This window comes from Pongo pygmaeus, chromosome 23, assembly GCF_028885625.2.
Source record: "Pongo pygmaeus isolate AG05252 chromosome 23, NHGRI_mPonPyg2-v2.0_pri, whole genome shotgun sequence".
NCBI lineage: Eukaryota > Metazoa > Chordata > Mammalia > Primates > Hominidae > Pongo > Pongo pygmaeus.
In genome coordinates, this window is record NC_085931.1 from 39595699 (window position 1) to 39614623 (window position 18925).

The 18925-nt window shown below is 42.3% G+C and overlaps 1 protein-coding gene across 10 annotated transcripts in view; it reads right to left on the reverse strand.

Moving 5' to 3' along the window:
- CHEK2 (checkpoint kinase 2) overlaps nucleotides 1-18925 on the reverse strand; it is a 54921-nt gene that overhangs the window by 17580 nt on the left and 18416 nt on the right. For all 10 annotated transcript variants that reach the window (XM_054469841.2, XM_054469839.2, XM_054469843.2 and 7 more), the window contains 3 exons: nucleotides 14977-15067; nucleotides 6558-6666; nucleotides 4652-4705 (listed from right to left, as the gene is read on the reverse strand). In XM_054469841.2, coding sequence (XP_054325816.1) covers nucleotides 4652-4705; nucleotides 6558-6666; nucleotides 14977-15067 — 254 coding nt within the window. The remainder of the gene's footprint in view (nucleotides 1-4651; nucleotides 4706-6557; nucleotides 6667-14976; nucleotides 15068-18925) is intronic.

The window sequence follows — 18925 nt, forward strand, 5'->3', positions numbered from 1 at the left end:
CCAAAGTGTTGGGATTACAGGCGTGAGCCACTGCGCCCGGCCCCAAATCTTTTTGAGAGCTGACACAACACTCAAAGGAAATACTCATTGGAGCATTTTACATTTCAGATTTTTGGATCTGGAATATTCAACCAGGAAGTAGAATGCAAATGTTCCAAAATCCAAAAAGATTCAAGACCCAAAAACCTCTGGTCCCAGGCGTTTTGGATAAGGGACACTCAATCTGTATCATTTTTATAAGATTCAGAAACAAGCAGTAAAACTATATTATTTAGGGATACACATATATGTGGCTTTAAAAAAGCAAGGGGCCAGGTGCGGTGGCACACACCTGTAATCCCAGCACTTTAGGAGGCCAAGGCAAGTGGATCACCTGAGGTCAGGAGTTCACGACCAGCCTAACTAACATGGTGAAACCCTGTCTCTACTAAATACAAAAAAATTAGCTGGGCGTGGTGGTGCGTGCCTGTAATCCGAGCTACTTGGGAGGCTGAGACAGGAGAATCGCTTGTACCTGGGAATCGCTTGAACCCGGAAGGCGGAGTTTGCAGTGAGCCAAAATCGCGCCATGGCACTCCAGCCTGGGCAACAAGAGTGAAACTCCGTCTCAAAAAAATAAAATAAAATAAAATAAGCAAGGGACAGGCCAGTCACGGTGGGTCACGCCTGTAATCCCAGCCCTTTGGGAGGCCGAAGCAGGCAGATCACCAGGTCAAGAGATCAAGACCACCCTGGCCAACATGGTGAAACCCTGTCTCTACAAAAAATACAAAAATTAGCTGAATTAGCTGAGTGTGGTAGCACGTACCTGTAGTCCCAGCTGCTCGGGAGGCTGAGGCAGGAGAACCACCTGAACCCGGGAGGCAGAGGTTGCAGTAAGCCGAGATCGCGCCAGTGCACTTCAGCCTGGCAACAGAGCAACACTACAGCTCACACACACACACACACACACACACACACACACACACACACACACACACACAAAGGGACAGTACACACAGCATTCAAGGTAATGGCATTACCTCTGGGTAGGATGGGGAAAACATAAACAGGTAGCTCGTGTCATGTGGTCAGGTTTTTTGTATGTTTTTTGTTTTGTTTTGCTTTTGTTTTTGAGACAGGGTCTCACTCTGCTGCCCAGGCTGAAGTGCAATGGGGTGATCATGGCTCACTGCAGTCTCAACCTTCTGGGCTCAAGCGATCCTCCCACCTCAGCTTCCCAAAGTGCTGGGATTATAGGCATGAGCCACCATGCACGGCTGTAAAAAGTACCTTTTAAAGGAGAATAAAGCCAGAAGCATGGCTCACGCCTATAATCCCAGCACTTTGGGAGGCCAAGGCAGGCAGATCACCCGAGGTCAGGAGTTCGAGACCAGCCTGGCCAACATGGCAAAACCCCATCTCTACTAAAAATACAAAAATTAGCTGAGCCTGGTGGCGGGCGCCTGTAATCCCAGCTAGTCAGGAGGCTGAGGCAGAATCACTTGAACCCTGGAGGCAGAGGTTGCAGTAAGCCGAGATCATGCCACTGCACTCCAGCCTGGGCAACAGAGGGAGACTCCATCTCATACATAAATAAATAAACAAATAAATAAAGGAGAACAAGAAGAAAAGACACACATAGAAAAGGAACAGAGAGAAGGAAAAAGGGAACGGCTTGGTTCTGGTTGGCTTCATAATGGGCAGTGCCAGTACCTATCTGAAAATGGGTGGGGTCTGGAGCTACCAGAGTATGAAGAGGTGTCCGATAGTCAGAACCAGTATGAATTACTTCCTCTAGTGTCCGCTACCTCCAGGGTCACTGCCTGGGGCTGTCACAGCTAAAACGGTCTCTCTACCAGGAATCAGAAGCTACTAACCCACACCTTCCACTTAGGTCATACTGGGAAAGCAGTTCAGGGAATTAATGATCTCTGTCACTCTCCAAGTGTGTTGTCTGCACTGAAAGCTTTAGGAGCACATCTCATTAAATTCTCACACTGACCTTGTGACATAAGTATTCTTATTGTCTTCATTGTACAGCTGAGGAAACGGGGGCTCCAATAAATAAAATGAACTTCTCAAATGACTTCTCAGCTTATTTGACAGTACTGAGACAGGAACCCAGGTCTGCCTCCACACTAAAGTCACGTGACGGAAGGGAAGGACAGCTCTATCTGTGCTTACCACTGCCGGGGTCCACAAGACAAGTGGCATGATTAAGTGTTTGAAAACTAATCACATCAATCTCTGACTCCAAAGGTCAGGCTCTCTTGGCCACTAGACTCTACTTATTGTCCCCAAGCATCAAAATGCACTCATGGGCCCATGTTTAATTCCCAAGAGTTCCTTGTGCCCTTGTAAAATGCAAATAAATACATCTAGAAATCTTTTTTAGGGTTTTGAATTCTTCTCTATGGCACTGGACACCAGATTTGTACAAATGTTATGTTTGAAGATCATCTGACATCAGAGAAAATTCCCTGAGCATTTGTGTTTATCTTTTTTTGTGAGATGGAGTCTCGCTCTGTTGCCCAGGCTGGAGTGCAGTGGCACGATCTCAGCTCACTGCAAGCTCTGCCTCCCGGGTTCACGCCATTCTCCTGCCTCAGCCTCTCGAGTAGCTGGACTACAGGCATCCGCCACCACGCCCGGCTAATTTTTTTTTGTATTTTTAGTAGAGACGGGATTTCACCATGTTAGCCAGGATGGTCTTGATCTCCTGACCTCATGATCCACCCGCCTCGGCTTCCCAAAGTGCTGGGATTACAGGCGTGAGCCACCACGCCCAGCGCATTTGTGTTTATCTTAAGGGTAGGTCTGATGCAACCCCACCCCAGAAAATTGGAGGGCTCCTTTCTCCCAGCAGGGTATGGTGGCACATGCCTATAGTCCCAGCTGCTCAGGAGGCTGAAGCAGGTGGATTGCTTGGTCCTAGGAGTTTGAGGCTGCAGTGAGCTATGACTGTGCCACTACACTGAAGCCTGGGTAACAGAGAGAGACTGTCTCTAAAAATGTGTGTGTGTGTGTGTGTGTGTGTGTGTGTGTGTGTGCATGTTAAAGAGAGACTCCTAATCTCTTGGAAAAAGGACTTGGCAAATTCAGAGAGGACGAATAATTTGCAAAAGAAATAGAAGAAAGCCAAGCAGGAAGGTCAGCCACTCAGGTTCTCATAGGTTTTCAGGTCCACACTCACTGAGTTCTAAAGGAACCTGTTGAAGTATTGTATCAACAACAGTAATTGCTCCTCAGTTTCTACTGACTTTTTTGAGGGATTTGGAGAGGTAGAAAAACAAAGAAGAAACCTTTTGCTGTTTGGAGGCTAAAAGCCAGAATAAGGCAGGGCGCGGTGGCTCACGCCTGTAATCCCAGCACTTTGGGAGGCTGAGGTGGGGGGATCACAAGGTCAGGAGATAGAGACCGTCCTGGCTAACATGGTGAAACCACCTCTCTACTAAAAATACAAAAAATTAGCTGGGTATGGTGGCGGGCGCCTATAGTCCCAGCTACTCAGGAGGCTGAGACAGGAGAATGGCGTGAACCCAGGAGGCGGAACTTCCAGTGAGCGGAGATTGCACCACTGCACTCCAGCCTGGGCAACAGAGCGAGACTCCGTCTCAAAAAAAAAAAAAAAAAAAAAAGCCAGAATGAGATCATCATTAGCTGGACAGGAGAGAGGTCTTGCCTTGAGTTTAATGCCATTGCCTAATGAGCTTATGCCTTCATGGGCGCTCATGAATTAACGAAGAAACTGAAAAAAACCAAAAAAAAGCAAGATAAGATTAGGCCCACCCTCTAATTTTTCTTCTCACTTTTTAAAAGTGAGACATATTTTTCATTGAGACATAGTCATCACTGCACAAAAAGGTAGGAACTACTTGCACCCAACAAGGCCACAGACACCATTTAGTCAGATATAAGGACAGGATGTTGTCATACTAATGGATACCCTTGGATTTATTTGGATTACTCCAAATAAAAGGTATTCAAAAGTGTTAAAACTTCAGGTATAACTAAACCAAATTTACTAAAATTAACACTGTGTTCTCTAATATAACCAGTTGTGTCTATGAGATAGAATAATTGCTATGTCTTTTGGTCAAGAACTAACTCATAAGAAATACAATTTATTTATTTAATCATGAAATCTTTATACGGTATTGTTCACTCAGCAACATTTTGGGGTAAAACTCTTCCCAGCTGAATGACAGCTAGGCATGTGTGTGCATGTACACATAAGTTAAAGAACACAGGTTAATATTAGCTTTATTTATTCATTTAATTTTTTTTTGTTTTTTTTTTCTAAGACCGAGTCTCACTCTGTCGCCCAGGCTAGAGTGCAGTGGCGCGATCTCGGCTCACTGCAATCTCTGCCTCCCAGGTTCAAGCACTTCTGCCTCAGTCTCCGAAGTAGTTGGGATTACAGGCATGTGCCACCATGCCCAGCTAAATTTTTGTATTTTTAGTAGACAGGGTTTCACCATGTTGGCCAGGCTGGTCTCGAACTCCTGACCTCAGGTGATTCGCCCACCTCAGCCTCCTAAAGTGCTAGGGTTACAGGCGTCAGCCACCACACCCAGCCAATATTATCTTTATTATACTGAAAGGCTTTATACTCTTCTCATATTTTGAGATAGATAAATCTAAGTATGAGTCATATAATAATACTTACATGATTTAGCTTTTTCAAAATTTCTATTTCTGTTTCAACATTGAGAGCTGGGTCCTTTGATAAATAGAATAACAGAGTTTATTAACAATAATAATTGCCAATATTTAAAAAAACATTTACAGTTAAACTCAGTTGACTCAAGGCTGCCTGAGTTCCAAACCCAGCTCTATTCATACAAAGAAATCAAAGCCCAGAGGTCAATGACTTAAATACTTCACCTAAAACAACTTTGTGAAATGCTTGGCAAATAGTAAGCATTCAATAAATGGCCAGGCCCTGTGCCAAGCTCTTTATTTACAAAGATCATGTCTCATAAGCCTCAGAATCCCCATCTTACAGATGGGGCAACCAAGGCTCAGAAAACAGAAGCCACTTGCCCTAGTCTCCACAGTCAGAAACAAGTGTGTTTCCACTGTGTTCATTTTTAATTAGTAAACCCTACTTATTAGCTATGGAACTATTTACATTCATTAAAATGATAAACAAAAAACATGAACAAGGTGTTCAATTAAACTATATAAAGAAAATGTCAAGTCAAATTTCTGCTAATAGAGCAGATACAGGTTCCAACTTCAACAGCAGGCTCGCATATTTACTGAGACTCTGACAAGAGGAGGCTTCAGGGTACTAAAGTTGTTCTGTTACAATTCCAAAAGGATGAATCAAGTAACTCAACTTCCTGGGCTACACCCTCCACAAGCAAAGAGGAGATAGAATTACATATTTATGTAAAATGAACTTCAGCTAAGAAACCCAGATGTTTTATTTTAAGAGCCTGCCTCTTCCTGTAAGCCACTAAACTCATTACCAAGTCAGGGTATATACTCTGATAACAGAATGGTCACAAAGGATCCAATCTGATTCAAATAATGAAATCAAAACATAAAATTTTACTCCCAGTTTTTAACAATCTAGTTGGTATTTTCTTCTCCCCGAAATGGGAAACAAATCTTAGAATCATAGGGGAAAAGATCTATAACAAAATGAACACAAAAAGGAAATTCCTCTTGCCATGTGAGAATGCCATTGTCTAGGGGGAAAAAAATTGATCTTTAAAGAATATGAAAGTATAATAGCCAGAAACAGCTGGCCACAAGGGAAAATGTGATTAGAGGCTGTGTTTTACATTACTTTGTTGAGTCACATGTGGAAAGACCAATGCCTTTGGCCATCTCTCCCATACAGTAAATGTGGATTACAAAAAAGTAGTAAAATAAATGGCTGCTATAAAGAAAGGCTATTTCAATGATTTAATTAAAATTTTAAAAATCTGTGGCTAATCAATAAACCAGGGATACTCACTGCCATATTACCCAGAACAGCAAAGAATAAGAAATTACCTAAATGATCAGCCAGAGAAATGGTTAAGTAAATTACAATAAAGTTGATGACACGAAAACTCAGTCATCAAAAAGGATGTATTAGGCAAAAGTCTATGCCATAATGCATTTATGGAAAAGCAAAATACAAAACTGTATATACAAGATGATTTCAACCATCTAAAAACACGATTTCATCTGAACAAAACCTAGAAGGAAAAGGAAAACTGAAAACAGCTGTGGGGTTACAGTGGGGATTATGGCTGAATTTTTTTCTCTAATTTCCTGTCATTTATTGTAAAAACAATCTTGTAACAACTTTGAACTTGGAAGAAGAAAAAAAAAAAACTTCCCACTATGCTCATTATTATGTACAATTAAATACTTTTGGAACCAAATTATCTATAAGTAAAAGTTTCTAGATTAATCAAAGATGCCCCAAAATTTTCCATGTTCTTTGATACTCACAAATTCATCCATCTAAGCAGGGGGTTATTCCTGAGTTTAAAAATCATCAATCTAAGATTATTTTGGGAAGTTATAAAGACGTGCTAATAAAAGGTGATCAGCCTTTTATTGGTACTTACTGTCTCTCTTGCTGAACCAATAGCAAACTTCCTTTTGCTGATGATCTTTATGGCTACTTTCTTACATGTTTTCCTCTCGAAAGCCAGCTTTACCTCTCCACAGGCACCACTAGAGGGAAAAACAAAGACAGTGATTGTCTCAATGTTGTTAATTATGAGACCTACCACTCCTGGGTCCGCTTCAAGTATTAGAATTTACAGACATTCCATATAACAACCTTTCCATTGTCCCTGTTTGCAGAGGACACAGTGAAACTTCACCAATGTAAAATGTCAAGGGCTTAACAGCCAAAAACACTAAGTCAGCTCCAAATTCCATTTCTGAGCCGAGGGATACAAACATGAGTCTTACTGTAGCCCTGGATTGTGAAATTCCAAGAAAGATACTAAGAGAAAAATGAGAGAGAAACTACTTATCCAAGAGGTCAGAAAAACATTAACTAGAAACAGTCCTTCCTGGTCAAAAATGAGTGCCCAAAACAAATAACAGTAAACAGAATCTGCAAATGAATAACTTTAATGGATATATTTCTTTCCTTCTTATTCTCCATCTTCAGAGGAAGTGCATAAGCAGTTGACGACATAAGTTGCACCCTAAATCAAATCAGATTACCTAAGAAACCAAAAGTATTACACAATCAGCCTACTTTCAGCAACCTCTCACAGAGATTTGCAGTTAAATGGGATACTACTCATGGAGGAGGAATGCTCTCCAAGCCATTACCCAGAACACAGTTAATCCTGAGTAGGATCTGTCCTCCAAAGCTTGGGTCAGCCCAAGATAATGGCTACTAGGGCATCAATTACCCATTATGAAGTAGACTATTATAACTATTGTGGGTTTTGGAAGGGGTGAGTTGAGGGGTTTACCAAGGCATCTTTTTTATTGTGTTAAATATACATAACACAAAATTCACCACTGTAATCATTTTAAAGTGTACAATTCAGTGGCAACCATCAGCATCTAATTCCAGAACTTTCTCATTAGCTCAAATGGAAACCCTGTACCTGTTAAGCAATTAAGCAGTCACTCCTCACTCTACCCTGTCCCCAGCCCTCAGCCCGCAGCCCCTGGCAACCACTAATCTGCTTTCTCTATATATTGATTTGCCTATTCTGAATATTTCTTATCGATGTAATCATACAATATGTAGCCTTTTGTGTCTGGATTCTTTCACTTAGCATAATGCCATAACATTTGTGGTACTTCATTTCTTTTTACAGCTGAATAATATTCCATTATATGGAAGTATCATAGTTTATTTATTCACCTTCTGATGGACATTTATTTGGTTTGTTTCCACCTTTTGTAAATGGTTTCTTCAGTATGACAACAAAAGCATAAGCAACAAAAGAAAAACAATAGATAAATTACACTTCTTCATTATGACTAAAGCTGCTATGAACATTCATATACAAGTTTTTTTTTTTTTTTTGAGACGGAGTCTCGCTCAGTCGCCCAGGCTGGAGTGCAGTGGCGCGATCTCGGCTCACTGCAAGCTCCGCCTCCCGGGTTCACGCCATTCTCCTGCCTCAGCCTCCTGAGTAGTTGGGACTACAGGAGCCCGCCACCACGCCCAGCTAATCTTTTTGTATTTTTAGTAGAGATGAGGTTTCACTGTCTTAGCCAGGATGGTCTCATCTCCTGACCTCGTGATCCACCCATCTCGGCCTCCCAAAGTGCTTGGATTACAGGCGTGAGCCACTGCACCCGGCCTCATGTACAAGTTTTTGTCTGAACACTTGTTTGCTTTTTTTTTTTGAGATATAGGCTCGATCTGTCGCCCAGGCTGGAGTGCAGTGGCACAATCTCGGCTCACTACAACCTCTGCCTCCTGGCTTCAAGCAATTCTCGTGCCTCAGCCTCCTGAATAGCTGGGATTACAGGTATGTGCCACCTTGCCCAACTAATTTTTGTATTTTTAGTAGAGACAGGGTTTCACCATGTTGGGCAGGCTGGTCTCAAACTCCTGACCTCAAGCGATCCACCCACCTCAGCCTCCCAAAGTGCTGGGATTACAGGCGTGAGCCACCGTGCCCGGCCTGAACACTTGTTTTTTAAATTGGGGAATTTATATACCTAGAAGGAGAATTTCTGGGTCACATGATAATTCTATGTTTACCTTTTTCTGTTGTTGTTTGTTGTTGTTGTTTTTTATGCCCCATGCCCCATAGAGCTCAGATGTTTACCTTTTTAAGAAATCACCAAACTATTTTCCACAGTGGCTACATCATTTTACATTCCCATTAGCAGTGCATGGGGGTTCCAATTTCTCCACATCCTCACCAACAGTTACTAGTTTCTGTTTCCTTATTATGGTCAGCCTAGTACGTAGGTGTGAAGTGGTATCTCATTGTGGTTTTGACTTGTATTGCCCTAATGACTAATGATATTCAGCATCTTTTGATGTGCTTTTTGGCCATTGTATGTGTTCTTGAGAGAAATGTCTATTCAAGCCCTTTGCCCATTTTTTTTGTTTTGTTTTTAGAGACAGGATCTCACTCTGTTGCCCAGGCTACAGTGCAGTGCCTTTGCCCATTTTTAAATGGCAGGTTGTTTTTTTTTTATTGTAGCATTCTAAGATGTCTTTATCTATTCTAGACATAAGCCCTTATCAGATATAGGGCCTGCAAATATTTAATCATTCTGTTGGTTTTGTTTTCACTTCTTGATAGGTATCTTTTGAGGCACAAAAGTTTTTAATTTTGATTCAGTCTAATTTATCTATTTTTTCTTTTGTTGCTCTGCTTTTGGTGTCTTATGTAAGAAACCACTGCCAAATACAAGGTCATGAAGAGTTGTCCCTATGCTTTCTTCCCAGAGTTGTATAGTTTTACCTCTTATATTTCATTCTTGGTTCCACTTTGAATTAATTCTTACGTATGGTATCAGGTAAGGGTCCATGTAACTATTCTTTTTTAAATCAGCTCAAAGCACTTTCCAATTTCCCTTCTCCTGGAAACAGTCACCCTTTGCCTGGGAATTCCTCCCCAAGTCCATGCAGGTCTAGCTGGGTGTCTACTGTGGCACAACCCTTACTCCTAGAAACACAGGATAGCTACATAACCAAAACTGAGCTGGAGCAGTGAGCCGTGATCATGCCACCACACTCCAGCCTGAGAAACAGAGCAACACCCTGTCATTCATTCATACATACAGCCAGAGTTGCCCTTGAAATCAAATGCTGACATTGGGAGAGAGACTTCTCTCTGCTGTAGTTTCTAGACAAAGAAAATATCATTCTGCAGCCCCTGGTAGCCATTTTTCCTACCACATAGAACAATTCTATAGGAAGCCAACAAACAACTGAATCAAGAGATGGAGCTAGAGCCCTGGTGACACTGCGGGAGCTCTTAGACGCAGTCAACCAGACCATCAGAACTCAAAGACCATGAAGTAAAGCCTAATGACCTCCTAGATCCAGCCATGCCTGAAGTAAGGATTTGCCTGTTTATTTTTATTTTTATTTATGTATTTATTTATTTTATTTTTTTATTTTTTTGAGACAGGGTCTTGCTCTGTCACCCAGGCCGGAGTGCAGTGATGCCACCTCAGCTCACTGCAACCTCTGCCTTCTGAGTTCAATCGATTCTCCTGCCTCAACCTCCCAAGTAGCTGGGACTACAGACATATGCCACCACACCCAGTTAATTTTTATATTTTAAGTAGAGACGGGGTTTTACTGTGTCAGCCCGGCTGGTCTCAAACTCCTGACCTCAAGTGATCCACCAGCCTCGGCCTCCCAAAGTACCGGGATTACAGGCGTGAGCCACTATGCCCGGCCTGGCTATTTCCCAGTTACAAAAGCCAGTAAATTTTTTCTCTTACCTGACTCATTTGAGTTGAGTTTCTATCATTTGCTACAAGTTAGAAAATTAATATTAAATCCTCCCTTAGGAAAACATTGAATTCCATACATTTCTTCTTCTTTTTTTTTTTTTTTTTCTCCTGAGACATTGTCTCACTCTATCGCCCAGGCTGGAATGCAGTGGCATGATCATGGCTCACTGCAGCTTCCACCTCCTGGGCTCAGGTAATCCTCCCACCTCCACCTTCCAAGTAGCTGGGACTACAGGTGCAGCCTGCCACGCTCAGCTAACTTTTTCTATTTTTTCTAGAGAGAGGATTTCTCTATTGCCCACAGCTGCCCAGGCTGGTCTTGAACGCCTGGACTCAAGCGATACGCCTGCCTCGGCTTCCCAAAGTGCTGGGGTTACAGGCATGAGCCACCATACCCAGCCTCATACATTTCTTTCTTCTTTTTTCTTTTTTTTCTTTTTTTTTTTGAGACAGAGTCTCACTCTGTTGCCAAGGGTGGAGTGCAGTGGCGCGATCTCAGCTCACTACAACCTCCACCTCCTGGGTTCAAGATATTCTCCTGCCTCAGCCTCCCAAGTAGCTGGGATTACAGGCATGCGTCACTACACCTGGCTAATTTTTGTATTTTTAGTAGAGACAGGGTTTCACCATGTTGTCCAGGCTGTTCTCAAACCCCCAACCTCAGGTGATCCACCCACCTCAGCCTCCCAAAGTGCTAGGTGTCAGCCACCGTGCCCAGCCCATACATTTCTTAAGAAAGGGTTTGACGATTAGATTCCAAGCAACCAGTGCAAACATGGAAACACATCAGTTACTGAATTCAGTATCAGTAAACTAAAATTTCTCCCATATAATAAAGAGGATACTGTGCTTAACTATGTTGCAGGAATATGGATGATTATTTCCTTTTATGTACTTTCCTTCCATGTGTCCAAAAACACCAGTAGAAAGACCTTTGTGAGACGGGAAGGGGGATGAAGAGCATTTTGTAATGTGGTAACAGTATCCTGATACTTTCCTAAAGAAATGGTTCTCAAAGTATGATTGGATCACCCCAAGAGGACCCCAAGAACTTGCAGGGCATCCACAAAGCCACAACTGTGCTCAGAATAATACTAAGACATTATTTGTGTTTTCCATTCTCATTAGCTCATAAGTATGGAGATTTCCAGACACTACGTAGCGTGTGACAACATAACAGACTGAATGACGAAACAAATTACAGAATCTAGCCATCTTCTAACTAAGCCAGATGTTAAAAAAATTTGCAAAAATGTTCAACAGTGCCTCTCTTCTCACTAATCTTTTTAATAATTATTTTTTATAAAAAATGTTAGGCCAGGCGCGGTGGCTCATGCCTGTAATCCCAGCACTTTGGGGGACCGAGGCAGGTGGATCATGAGGCCAGGAGATCGAGACCATCCTGGCTAACACGGTAAAACCCCATCTCTACTAAAATTACAAAAAATTAGCTGGGTGTGGTGGCACAAGCCTGTAGTCCCAGCTACTTGGGTGACTGAGGCAGAAGAATCGCTTGAACCTGGGAGGCAGAGGTTGAAGTGAGCTGAGATCGTGCCACTGCACTCCAGCCTGGGTGACAGAGCGAGACTCCGTCTCAAGAAGAAAAAAATAAATGTTACTCATCTTAACATGTAGTAAATTTACTTAATGAATTAATATAAAAATGTCTTGGCAAAATACAGTGGTTCACACCTGTAATCCCAACACTTTGAGAGGCTGAGGCAGGAGGATAACTTGAGCCCAAGAGTTGGAAACAAGCCTAGGCAACATAGCAAGACTCATCTCTACAATAAAAAATAATAATAAAAATTAGGGCCGCGTGTGGTGGCTCACGCCTATAATCCAGCACTTTGGGAGGCCGAGGCAGGCAGATCACCTGAGGTCAGGAGTTCAAGACCAGCTAGGCCAACATGGTGAAACCTCGTCTCTACTAAAAATTCAAAAAAATTAGCTGGGTGTGTGGTGGCGGGCACCTGTAATTCCAGCTACCTGTGAGGCTGAGGCAGGAGAATCACTTTGAACCAAGGAGGCAGAGGTTGCAATGAGCTGAGACCACACCATTGCACTCCAGCCTGGGCAGCAAAAACAAAACTCCATCTCAAAAAAGATAAAATAAAGTAAAAATTAGCTGGGTGTGGTGGCACATCCGTGTAGTCCTAGCTACTCGGGAGGCTGAGGTGGGAGTATTGCTTGAACCTGAGAGACCAAGGCTGCCATGAGCTGTGGTCACACTACTGCACTCCAGCCTGAGGACAGAGCAAGACCTTGCCTCAAAAAAAAAAAAAAAAAAAACAGAAATCTCAATTGTAATGTCTAATACAGTAAATATTAATAGATTTAAGCCACATAAACAAAAGCTTTTTGGAGTCCTCGATAATTTTTAAGAAGGTGAGGAGTCCTGAGACCAAAATTTTTTAGAACTTTGCCCCAAGTAACATTCAATTGTAGGTTTCACTTCACATCCCAAGATGACAAAAATTCTAAACAGCACAGAAATGCAGTAACCATGTTTTTGGAAGGCGATAAAAAAAAAAATTCCAAAATTGATTGTGGTGATGGCTTCACAACTCTGTGAATATACTAAAAATCACTAAATTGCACACTTCAAATGGGTGCATTATATGGTATATAAATTATATCTCAGTAAAGTTGCCTTTAAAAAGTTTTCATGAGCCAGGCGCAGTGGCTCACACTTGTAATCCCAGCACTTTGGGAGGCGGAGGCGGGCAGATCATGAGGTCAGGAGTTCGAGACCAGCCTGGCCAATATTGTGAAACCCCATCTCTACTAAAAATACACAAATTAGCCAGGTGTGATGGTGCAAGCCTGTAGTCCCAGCTACTCAGGAGGCTGAGGCAGAAGAATTGCTTGAACCCGGGAGGCGAAGGTTGCAGTGGGCCAAGGTCATGCCACTGCACCTCAGTCTGAGTGACAGAGTGAAACTCCATCTCAAAAAAAAAAAGTTAGGCCAGGCGCGGTGGCTCACGCCTGTAATCCCAGCACTTTGGGAGGCCAAGGTGGGCGGATCACGAGGTCAGGAGATCGAGACCATCCTGGCTAACACGGTAAAACCCCGTCTCTACTAAAAATACAAAAAAAATTAGCCAGGTGCAGTGGTGGGCTCCTGTAGTCCCAGCTACTCAGGAGGCTGAGGCAGGAGAATGGCTTGAACCCAGGAGGCGGAGCCTGCAGTGAGCTGAGATAGCGCCACTACACTCCAGCCTGGGCGACAGAGCGAGACTCTGTCTCACAAAAAAAAAAAAAAAAAAAAAAGTTATCACCAATAAAATTCATGAGGCAAAAGAGTTAATTTCAATTAATCATTATCAAACACATCAAAAATACACCTATCATGATGTATGAAAAATGCTCAACATCTCTAGCCATCAAGGAAATGCAAATTAAAACCACAATGACATCACCTGAAGCCTGTTAGAATAGCTATTATCAAAAAGATGAATAATAACAAATGTTGGAGAGGATGTGAAGAAAAGAGAACCCTGGTACACTGTTGGTGGGAAAGTAAATTAGTACAGCCATTTTGGAAAATAGTATAAAGGTTCCCCAAAAAGCTAAAATTATAATTACCATATGATTCAGCAATCCCACTTCTGGATATATATCCAAAAAAAAATTTAAATCAGTATGTTGAAGAGATATCTGCACTCCCGTGTTCATTTCAGCATTATTCACAATAGCCAAAACAGGGAAGCAACCTAAGTGTCCATCAATGAATGAACGGACAAAGTAAATGTGGTGTATATATACACAATGAAATACTATACACATGGCCAGGTGCAGTGGCTCACGTCTGTAATCTTAGCACTTTGGGAGGCCGAGACGGGTGGAGTGCTCGAGCTCAGGAGTTCAAGACCAGCCTGGGCAACATGGTAACACCCCATCTCTACACAAAATACAAAAATTAGCCAGGCATGGTGGTACAAGCCCATAGTCCCAGCTACTTGGGAGGCTAAGGTGGGAGGATCACTTGAGCCCTGGAAGTGGAGGTTGCAGTGAGCCAAGATCATACCACTGCACTCCAGCCTGGACAACAGAGCAAGACTCTGACACACACACACACACACACACAAACACACACACACACAGGAAATAAAAAAAGAAATACTTGGCTGGGCGTGGTGGCTCACGCTACTAATCTCAGCACTTTGGGAAGCTAAGGCAGGAGGATGGGTTGAGCCCAGGAGTTCAAGACCAGCCCTGGCAACACAGCGCAACCCCAACTCTAAAAAACAAAAACACACATTAGTTGTGCATGGTGCTGCATTCCTGAACTCCCTTGACCTGGGAGATCAAGGCCACAGTGAGCTCTGATCGTGCCACTATACTCTAGCCTGGGTAACAGAGCAACACCCTGTCTCACAAAGAAATAAAATAAAAATAAATTAAAATGACTGTGTGAAATAACACACAAAAATAAAAATAAAAAATAATACACAAATAGATACCATACAAATGTTATCAATACATAATGAGTGTTATAAAATCAGAAATGAGAAACTACCAATCACAAACATATAGGGAAAAAATTAAGTGTAGTTATATAAGAAAATAATTTACCTTCCAAGAGTTTTTGACATGATGTATTCATCTCTTAATGCCTTAGGATAAACTGACTGATCATCTACAGTCAGATCAAAAAAGACAAAAACTAAGGAAAAAAAGAGTAGAAATGGGTTTCATTAATTTATTCACAAGAGGAGATCACTGATTCTAAAATGTATTAGTCATGTGGAATATAAGAATTGTTTTTAACTACATTTAACAAGTAACCTTAAAGAAATTAGTATGTATGTAATACAATAGGTATTAGTGGGCTAATACATATTGTAAAGCCCTTGAGAAATAAATGATAGTCAAATTTCATGCTTCAATGGAACTATAAGCATCACTCTGAAACTAGTGCAAAAAAATCCATAACACAACATTATTTATATTCCTTGACCTCAGAATATTAATCAATTACACTAATATAAAATGCCCATGCAGATTTACAACAGGCCCAGAATCAAAAAGCAATCAATCAGTCTGAGCCTAGAAAAAATGGTCTAGGCAAGTAAATATCCCAATGAAAATCAGGCCATCAGTATCACCATACTGGTATTATCATCTCTCAGCCATTTATATCTTTATACATCCGGTATTAAGTATTTTATAGTGCAAACCATATTCAACATATTTGTAAAGCTAGGTAAATAACATTTTCTAAACAAATTCCCTTTGTTCTCCATTATTTGGGCTGTATCTAAAACAAGGCAATTTTTTTTTTTTTTTTTTTGAGAGAGTCTCACTCTGTTGCCCAGGCTGGAGTGCTGTGGCATGATCTCAGCTCACTGCAACCTCCACCTCCCAGGTTCAAGCAATTTTTGTGCCTCAGCCTCCCGAGTAGCTGGGAATACAGGCTCACAGCACCATGCCCGGCTAAGTTTTGTATTTTTAGTAGAGACGGGGTTTTACCATGTTGGCCAGGCCGATCTCGAACTCCTGATCTCAGGTGATCCACCCACCTTGGCCTCCCAAAGTGCTGGGATTACAGGAGTTAGCCAATGTGCCCAGCCAAAAAAAAAAAAGTAAAACAGCTACTTTTTAAATTCTATAACCCAGGACAGTGCTGATCATTTAATAATTTAACCACCCATGTGGGCCAAGCCTGTGATAAATTATCAAATATTTCAATTCTACAAAGTCATCAATGACAAATTTGCAACTGCCTATGCTATGTTGAAAGGTGAAATTTGTTAAGACCCTTGAGTTTCCCAGATCTCAGGTGACAGGTTTTGACCTCCCTAGAATAACCTAAAGATCCAGTCTCTGGCACAAATCTGAGCCACCTGAGTATATTTCATTCCAGGCTGGTACACAAGAGGCAGGCACTTGTCTGGTGACAGACACCTGCTGGCCACCCAGGCACAAGTGTCCCTCTATGCTTGTAGCTATTCATAACCCTGTATGTTCCAGTGGCATCTGAGAATCTAGAAATTTGATGGGCTCTCATGATGTATTTCTCCTGTCAAGGTTTACTTCAAGGGCTCAAATGCCATTGCCCACACAAGTCAGGAAGGTAATGTAACAGGGTCAGGCTGTGTTGAGTTTAAGACACCATGGAGAAGTGGGGAGAGAAAACACACCTCCCATCTAAAGGAGACAGCCTCTACTCAGTGCCTACAGATCCTCCGGTTGTGGGACTACAGACTCACTGTGGCCACATATTACAACTTCTCTAAGACATCTGGATGTTCACATTACCACTGTTAAGTATCAGTAAATGCCTAATAAAATATCTATAGGCCAAATGCAGCCTGCAGAGGACTAGTCTGACCTACTTTAATAAGGGTCACCTTTAGCCTATATGATATCTTTGTTCAAATTAGAGAAAACAGAGATTTATTGTACAACATGGTGATTGTAGTTAACAATAATGTACTGTTTTTTGTTTGTTGTTTGTTTGGGGATTTTTTTTTTTTTTTTTGAGATGAAGTCTTGCTCTTGTCCCCCAGGCTAGAGTGCAATGGCGTAATCTTGGCTCATTGCAACCTCCACCTCCTGGGTTCAAGCGATTCTCCTGCCTCAGACCCCTGAGTAGCTGGGATTACAGGCGCCCGCCACCACACCTGGCTAATTTTTGTATTTTTAGTAGAGACAGGGTTTCGCCATGTTGGCCAGGCTGGTCTCGAACTCCTGACCTCAGGTGATCTGCCCGCCTCGGCCTCCCAAAGTGCTGGGATTAAAGACGTGAGCCACCACGCCCCACCGTATTTTTGAAAATCAGCTGAGAGAGTAGATTTTAAGTATTTTCTCTATTAAAAAAAAAAAGATAAATATGTGAGGTAATGCATGTTAGTTAGCTCAAATTAGCCATTCTACAATGTATACATATTTCAAAACATGTTGTACACGATAAATATATACAATTTTTTTGAGACACGTTCTCACTCTCTTGCCCAGGGAAGAGTGCAGTGGTGCAATCATGGCTCACTGTAGCCTCGACCTCCCAGGCTCAAGCAATCCTCCCACCTCAGACTCCCAAGTAGCTGGGACTACAGGAACACACCAGCATGCCCAGCTAATTTTTTATGTTTGGTAGAGATAGGGTCTCACTATGTTGCCCAAGCTGGTCTTGAATTCCTGGACTCAAGCAATCTTCCTGTCTTGGCCTCCCAAAGTGCTGAGATTACAGGCATGAGCTACCACGCCAGCCTATAATTTTTATTTATCTATTAAATAAATTCTTTAATGTTTATTTAATTTTTTAAAAAGAGGAAGAAAAGTGCCCTTTGGGTAGACCAATGAGAAGGTGGCACACAGCTTGTCAAGGAGAGGACAGACCAAATTTCAGCACCCAGTTGCCTCCTCCCTTAGGTACCCACAAACAGCAGAACCTAAAGCAGCTGCCCTGACTATAACTGTCAGATAGAAAACAAAATAGTCGCCGGGCGCGGTGGCTCACGCCTGTAATCCCAGCACTTTGGGAGGCCGAGGCAGAAGGATCACAAGGTCAGGAGATGGAGACCATCCTGGCTAACACGGTGAAACCCCGTCTCTACTAAAAATACAAAAAATTAGCCGGGCGCGGTGGCGGGCGCCTATAGTCCCAGCTACTCGGGAGGCTGAGGCAGGAGAATGGCGTGAACCCAGGAGGCGGAGCTTGCAGTGAGCCGAGATCATGCCACTGCACTCCAGCCTGGGCGATAGAGCCAGACTCCGTCTCAAAAAAAAAAAAAAACAAAACAAAATAGTAATAGTCAGAAACAGGGAAAACTAAGTTAATCATAAAATGTACTTTAGGATGCCCAACACAGACATAGTTCCAAGCTACCAAACTGAAGACTGACTGCATGAAAATCCCTTAGGCATGACTTTATTTTATTTGGTTAGATGGGGTCTCACCATGTTGCCCGAGCTGGAGGGCAGTGGCTATTTACAGGCACAATCATAGCTCACTGTAGCCTTAAAATCCTGGGCTCAAGGGATCCTCTAGCCTCACCTTTCTGAGTAGCAGGGACTACAGACTCATGCCACAGCCCCTATAGGTATGATTTTTAAAATCCCTACCAGAATCTGGAGAAGAGTGCTTATATGAACCTTTATTTTCAAAATGTCTCGCACACACATAGACACCCTCCAAGTCATTCGACTCTCAGATAAGTTTGGGAAGGTCTATGGTTTCTTTAACCAAAGAAAAATGGTATTCCTCCTGTCTAATCACGCTGAGCTACTTTTAACTCTATGGGTTGTTTTTGTCAGGTATCCTTTCTAGATATTACCCTGAAAAACAATTGTTCATTTTAGATGTTATTTTCATAGTTTCAGAAATGGATGCTTATAAAATGCTACCTGATGAGGCTGATAAACATCTCCATTTGCGCAGAATAACCTTGTAGTATTTACAAAGGTAGAAGCTCTAAAGTGAGCCTCTTACAGAAGCACTCATAGCCTAGTACCTGGCGTATAAAAGGAGCTCAACAGGCCGGGAGCGGTGGCTCACATCTGTAATCCCAGCACTTTGGGA